Raw genomic sequence first — 7,734 nt, forward strand, 5'->3', positions numbered from 1 at the left:
CCACATCCGTCTACCTCCACGCGCGTCGACACCACCCACACTTGTTTCTGGGAATAATCGAGACTAGAGTGAGACAGAAGAAAGGCTTCTTAAGATGGAGACATTCGCAAGGAAAATGAACAATGGTTTAATTGTTTGACAGCTAAATTAGGAGTGGGTTTTTTTCTTTTATAACTCGGCAAACAAAAGCATTGGTAAGTGAGGCAACAACCGTTTCCAGTCGCAGTCGTGTTGCCAACACATCTTTAAGAAAGGGGAACATGTTAGCTTCGATCTGCTCTTTTCCTGAGTCGTGTACTTAACTCTCCACATCTGTAGGCATCCCTAGTTAAAAAGATGCCTAAAATAAATCCATCCTTTATTGCAATACCATAATCACACACTGAAGTTCTGAAAATCAAACTAATGATTGGAGCCTCTAACAAAGGAAGAAAAATGTAACTAACTTTTTTCATGTGTATGAAATAGACATTTCTCTTTGCCAGTCTTCAAAATAGGAAAGACGAGAGCACGCCGTTCAAGTAGGACGTGTAATAAAACTCGTACATTTCTACAGTTTAAAAGTACTGAAGATGCAATGAAACGAGGACACGGAAGATATCCATCCAAAGGGGGAAGATGGTCAGAATGCTGTCTTAAAAAAATCCTTAGGTTTTTGAGTTCATTAATCTGGAAAAAAAAAAGAGTCTAGACTGAGATTATGCACGGGATTAATTTATCTGATGGTGTTTTAGGCATTTTTAGTCGGGGTGCCAATAAATGTGGGGGATACTGCAAAGGAACGGCCAAAGTTTCTTTTGCTAATTTTTCTTTTCCTGATCTGTGATGAGCTGCAATCACCTTGAAGAAGTCTCACAGACGACACGTTAACTTTCCAAGGTGAACCCAAAGAGAAGCAGAGGTTTTTCTTTTGCCTGCGGCCTGGTTTGCTGTTTTAGTGTCCTATAAAAAAAAAAAAAAACACAGCAAAGCAGCCAAGAGGAGGGTGTTGGTAGCAACAGCGTTCACAACCGTTAAAGATTAAAGCTTGACGGGTTTATCTCGGATACACTTCTGCTACCTCCATTGCTTATCCTTCAGAGCTGACTTCAAACAGCTTGTTAGACATCTATTGTATATTTTTAGACAAACTAACCCATGAAAAAATGAGAAGGGAGAAAAAAAACTGAGATAATCCTTCACCGTCATTATTATATCTATGAAATGTGACTAAAACTATCAATGAGCACGCTCAGGAGAAATATAAACTATTAAATTATCTTTTGATAGCATTAACTTCTCTTGGCAACATTTGAAACGCACTCTGAATTTCACAGCTTACTTGAGTAAACCTCTGAAATCTAATTTAAAGTAGAAAACGTATAAGAGAAATCTTGATGCATTAAAGAAAGTCAAAAATGTTCCAATGTGTATTTTTTTTTTCTACATTGATTTTTTTTTTTTTTTTTTTTACAAAACACGCAGTCGTTCTTTATGAATGCAAACACTCACACGCTGAAGCTAGGTCTGTGTAGAATTACAAACACTAGCTCCAGGGACACAAAGTTTGAGCTACAGTCAACGTAGCAGAAAATGTCAAACCCGCAACAGTGCACACAAAGTTAAAGTATCGCAACTCATCTTTCAGGCCGTTAACCAGAAGTGACTCACACACACACACGCACGCACGCACACACACGTCTCTCTATAAAATCTTCTGCTTTGCTCTTACAGCCTAAACATTGATTCTCTTCTAAACTCAGCTGTAAAATCTGCTGAGTTCGACTAGTTGTGCTTTGCACGAATCCCTTTTAAGTAGTTTTTCCAGCGCTTCACCACATCCCTGAAGATGGGAGCGTTGTCTATGGATGCCAGCAGCTGCAGCTGGTTAATGTGCGTGGTGTGATAGTCCCATCGGGCCAGGTTGGGCGCCGTGCCCAGCATGAAGTGACGCAGGTCGTAGATGCTCCCGGACCCCGTGTCGAAGAGGGGCAGCATGGCCTTGAGGGACTCCATGCCACGGCTGAACAGCTGCCCCGCCTCTCTGCCCAGGATCTCTCCTGCCGTGTCAGCAACGTCGTAAAGTCCCAGCAGAGAGTAAATGAAGCCGTTGAGCACAAACGAGCTGGGCGTGGTGGGGTACTCCTCGTACCAGTCGTACTTGTTCATGAACACCGCTTTGACCCCGTGCTGCGCTGAAGGCACCTTGTACGGTCCCACCGCCTTGAGGGCAGCGTTGAGGTAAGCCTGGGTCTTGGTGAGGAGGTAGGCTCTCACCAGGGTGGACATGGCCTGGCCCTGGGCCATGGCCGAGTACCAGCCGGGCTCCAGGGGCCGGAAGCCCTCGCCCAGTTTTCGGGTGACCATGATGGGCCACCCCCCTCGCTCGTCCTGGTTGCGCACCAGCCAGTCGCTGGCGGCGAAGAAGGCGGCCATGTGGGCAGTGGTGGAGATGGTGATGTTGTCAACAAAGCCGCGTCCGTGCAGGACTAGCCGCACCACCCGCCTGGGCATGATCTGGGCAGAAACGCAGACAAGATTAGAAAGAATCAGGGTCTAAATGTATGACTTTATTTTAAAACTCTTGTAACAATCACCCCCATAAATAACATCAACATTAGGTTTCACCAATTCAAATTCAAGACTTTTTAAAACCATTATTACAAAATTTAAGACAGAAAGGTGCAAGAGAAATGCTTTTTTTTATTGTTTCAGGGGAACAAAATTTAACTTTCTGGGGTCATTTTGTGGCTCTTAGCAGCTTTGTGATTCTCACATGGGATATAACTCACTACAGCATTAACCCCTATAGTGTCAAGCATTCTTTTTGCACAGAATGCATGCAGCTTCATATGGGCTGGCAAGAGAAGAGAGCCAGTGGCGACGACAAACATTATCCAGCCACATGCAAATACTTTTACTTTTACCTATGATGGACTCAAGAAAGTTAGACAGCTAGCAACTATTAGCAACTTGGCACCGGTACCCATAACTGCCTCAACACATGTCAGCGCACGACGCAAACCTTTACATGATAGAAAAGTCCTGTGAGAAAAAGAAATCTACCTAGAATAAAAGATGTTACATGGTTATACCAAGACAAAATTTAAGACTTATGATTGTTTTTAAGGCCAACATTTTATTTAATGAACATAAATCACTTTACAGACTTAATTTTAGATACATAAATTTAATGCTTTTTCAGGATGTGCGGACAGGGATGTGCATTAACTCAACTAAAGTAACAAATTATCAAAAATAAATCAGTCACAGGATTCATCATTAATTTTATATTGGTAATGATGCCACTTGTCAATAGTTTTTTTTTTTTCTAAAACTGCATCCTAAAACGATAACTAAATATTATAGAGAGAGATGTCTAATATCGATTATTGTCTGCCAAATTTCTAACTAATTTACTTTAATTCTGTGGTTTGTAAAGAATGAAAAAGATATTCAAAAGGCCTTTTTTGGAGAAAAAAAAGATTACCGGTACTGTAAACGATAACCTTTTAAATAAACTTTCCGTAACTGTTATCCACAAGCGAGTTCTGGTTTGAACCAACCTTTGTGGCTTTGACAGCCTTCGTGTTCGACAACCCGACTCCCTTCCTGAGGTCGGTCAGCAGGTCTCTGGTCAGCGTGCTCCAGGAGGATCGAGGCCCGATGCCGTAGGTGACGTCACGCTCTTTGAAGGCGATGAGCTGCGTGCTGGTAACGTAATGGATGGTGAAGGGAGGCCCCTTTTCTGTGGTTTCCAGGACCACCGACACACTGCCGTTGGAGGCAAACTTTAAGTCCAAGCTGAGGATGAAGTCTTTCGAGTTGCCCAGCTGCAGGGAAACGCCCTCTGAGGAGTCTGTGAGGGATTGGTGGGGAGTAATGGAGGGAAGGTGTGAAAGATGAATAGAATTAGCTGAGATTTTACAGCGGTGTACTGGGTCAAAAGAAGAAGAAGATAAAAAAAAGGCTCCAACCTCACTTGACTTGCATAAAATGGCTTCTGACGAATTCTGGATGCCCTTTTCCAGCAGACTGACTAGGAGCCTTTTTATCTGCATCTTTTAATGCACTCTCCTTTCTTGGTTTATTTATATGAGCTTTCTTCTAGTGCAGAAAATACTTTCCCACTTTCAAATGTTCCCAAAAAATATTCTGCAAGCTTTGAAATAATTAATGGTCAAAACCTCTCTTACCAGCAAGCGTCTTGTATTGTTATCAGTTGTGTGAAGTGCCCTGCTGTATGCGTGACAGATAAATGGAAGACATGCAGAGTGCACACACACACCCAGACAAACCTCTCGTGGGATGCGCACTGCAGATGTGTCACCACACACTGAGATTAATTAGGAGGATGTGAGGAAAAAGGGGCCTTGTAGCGACAAGAAGCAGATGAAAACATCGGATAGAAAGAGATGTGATGCTGCAACTTTTTCATCTGCGTTCCTGCATTTCTTCCCTGCAACGCTCAGAGTTAGAAAGTTCAGCTTTTCACCCTTCTTCTCCAGCTCTGCACCGAGAGAGTTGCTTTAATGTCGGTTTAGTTCAGGCAGTTAAGTTGGCGCCAACTTTGCCTCGAGCCTCCAAAGCTCCAACTTCTTCAAGAGTCAGCTCTCTCTGACGGCCAGGCTCCCTTGGTCTTCAAGGAGAAAATGAAAAAGTTTTTTTTTTTTCTTTCCCTTTTTCTAATCAGGGCTTCCCAGAGGATAAAAGATGAGAGGATATAAGTCCAGGAGAAAAAAAAGAGGGTAATGCAATGATGGGTCGCACAAACACTCCCAAAGCCAGCCAAAGTCCGGAGAGAGTGAAAATGAGGCAACAAGGAGCAGACGATTGGAAATCAGAAGACAGAGAGATCTCACATGACAGGAGCTGGGAAAGCAGAAGCAGATGAGTCCGACTGAGACACAAAGACAGTCGATCAGGGAGAGAATGAGCAGAGAGACAGTCTGGCAGGGGCCTCTGGATGACTACGGCTCTTTAATGCACTCATAAATCCATTACTTAAGGCAAAGCAGAGGGTAAGTGGATTTGTACTCTGGCCCTGTGATTACTCTGCCATCAATAAAGGATGGGCAGGGAATACAGACGAGATTCCACCTCCACTGCTCGGCTCTGTGGCTGTTTAGCAATCAGCCGGGAAACAGAAATGACACGCTGCTGGAAATATGTCAGCGCAGACCGAGCCCGGGCACGTTGGTGAGCAAGAGAGATGGGCGCTTGAAAACATATGCACAGTTAGGACCTGCAGTGCACATCAACGGCACAGGAACATGTGACAAATGACGGGGCGACAGCGAAACGCGTGTGATTATTCATTCGCAATCTCTGCATGTTTTATCCACACCAGATTTTCACACCGTCCTCAGAGTACGTGCAAATAGGATGGGTCTTTTTCTTGTCCATTTTATGTTTTACATTTCAGTCTGTGTATGATTTAATCCATTATTTCCAAGGAGGTAATTCCAGTCTGCTTGTTTTCAACAGATAACAGCCTTAAAACCCCAAGTTATTTAATTTTCTCTCATCTAGGAGTGCACCAAATTCCGCTTTTGGCCGATACCGATTGTTTGGATCTGAAAAGTCAGAAAATATTGTGACAAAACTGCTAAGTTGGGAACAGAGAGGTGATTATTATTTATTACACACATACAGACATGACCTGGTGGGTGGGTCAGTCAGCGCTCTCTCACAGCAGAGCAAAAGGGGACAGCGGCTCATTTTCAGAGCTTTGCAGAGGTAAATAAGATTGGTGGAAAAGATCGGCTTTATGTGTCATTAATTCCCTCTGCATTCCCAGATACATCCCCCCTTTTTGCCACAGTAATACAGTAATCACTCACAATCGCACAGGAAATTATCTGCACTCATCTGTGGAATCTTATGGATGATTGCAGATCTCAAAACATTAAGAAAACTTGGGTGGCTGGTTTATTGGTTAGCATATTTTTTTGTTGCACCCCGAGTCGTAAAGAGTATGTTTAATAATAATAAACATACATTTCAAGTTGGTTATAATTTGACTGTAATGGACTGGTGACCTTGCTGTCTGATCGCTGGTGGGAGTTACAGCAAATGATTGAGTGTAAGCTGCTAGCTTATTTTGTTTCTTTTAAATAATTAAAAAAAAGCTTTGTTTTGATTTTGGTTGAGCTTAAAATAACCTTTGATGATCTGTAGATATTAATGGACACCTGGTTATAGAGGACAAGCAGCTAAATCTGTGATCTCACCACATGGAGGATGCAGAGAATGCGGTATGGTTGGGGATGGGAGCCTAAAAGCAGAAGTGCATAAAACCCACTGCACCACTACCTTCAACCAAAGTTCATTTCCAGACTGACAGGATGGATTATTTACAGATGCGAGTGCAGACACAGCATGTCTACCTGGAAAGAAGAGACTGCTGCGTTTCTGACTCGTTCTGAGCGCTGCATCACTGAATCCAGCTGGGAGCAAACATCCCACTGCACCTTCAGCAAGCCAGGGGTCCTCCGTCGCATAAGTTGTTTGTCCTGGATCTGTGGAGCATCTCTGAACTTAATCCCAAGCAGTAATTGAAGCGATGGGGAACACCACCTCCCATCAGTGAGTGACAGTTGCCATGGAAACTCTGGATCCAAGCTCTTGGAGAGACCCTGCTGACCATTTCTTGACCAATCCCCCTCAATTCCCCCTCTCAATTCTGCTAAATAATTCAGGTCCATAACAGTTTTTCTGTCATCTCAAGTGGAAAAGAAAGGACTAAAGTGATCTAAATCAAATGGAGAGCATTTGTCAGCGGAGCTTTGGATTAAATACCCTCATGTGTTCCTATTTGGGGCCCAGATCTGGGCCCAGTCACCAGAGATCTTCTTCCATTTTGGCAAATAAACACAAATCCAACTCCGTTTCTCCCCTTTATGGTCTTTATTTTTCCCACAGTGATGCAATGTTTATTGGTAGAGGGAGCCTGCTCTATTCCTGAGCTGGATTCAGATTGCCTAATGATGCACAGGGGACTCGCCGCACGCATGTAACCCAGTATTACAGTTTTTGATGTCATCTTCACTGTAAACTGTTCACTCTCCTGCAGCGCTGTCAGAGCTGCGGAAAAGATACTGCCAACAGTTTCTACTGCTGCCGTCTCACATTCAAGCATCCACCAAGTGAGGCAGAGGAGGAATGGCCTGTACTGAGAATCACAGGAGCAAAGAAAAACTTTTAATGCAAAGTTGCTCTAAAAGTTGCATTAAAAGTCCATTAAAAATGCCAACTTTGCATGATTTTGTAAATTATGATAATTTAATACAAAGCTGGCATTTTTAATGGACTTTCAATGCAACTTTTAGAGCAACTTTGCATTAAAAGTGTCATCATTTACCAAATGACACTTCATGACAACTGTCATAGACATTCATAAAGACTTCTTTATGTTCATGACAGGTGTTATTGTCATGTTTTTGACAGTGTCATGTCAGCCTTATGCACACCCCTTCAAATAAAGTGTTACCTCACTTGGTCATGTTCATGCTTAATGGAGGCTGTTTTTTATCCTGATAAGAACTGAAATTTATTCTGAAGGAACATGTGAGAATATAATTGGGATTGACTTCATTACATCTGCAATAAACATGATTAAATGCAAGTATTGCATGCCGATTAATGCTCCAACTGTAAATGGGGTGCAGAAGTAGACTGTTCTAATTAGGGCTGTTGTAAACGAATATTTTAGTAATCGAGTAATCTATCGATTATTCTTACGATTAATCGAGT

The 7,734-nt window shown here is 42.7% G+C and overlaps 1 protein-coding gene across 2 annotated transcripts in view; it reads right to left on the reverse strand.

Annotated features, from left to right (window-relative positions):
- Window positions 1–902: 902 nt before the first annotated feature.
- The window catches only part of glceb (glucuronic acid epimerase b), a 33,290-nt gene continuing 26,458 nt past the window's right edge, over window positions 903–7,734 (reverse strand). For both annotated transcript variants that reach the window (XM_015060810.1, XM_015060811.1), the window contains 2 exons: window positions 3,546–3,838; window positions 903–2,496 (listed from right to left, as the gene is read on the reverse strand). In XM_015060810.1, coding sequence (XP_014916296.1) covers window positions 1,765–2,496; window positions 3,546–3,838 — 1,025 coding nt within the window. In that variant the 3' untranslated portion in view covers window positions 903–1,764. The remainder of the gene's footprint in view (window positions 2,497–3,545; window positions 3,839–7,734) is intronic.

Source organism: Poecilia latipinna, unplaced genomic scaffold (genome assembly GCF_001443285.1).
Source record: "Poecilia latipinna isolate Pla-1442-1.1 unplaced genomic scaffold, P_latipinna-1.0 Scaffold1745, whole genome shotgun sequence".
NCBI lineage: Eukaryota > Metazoa > Chordata > Actinopteri > Cyprinodontiformes > Poeciliidae > Poecilia > Poecilia latipinna.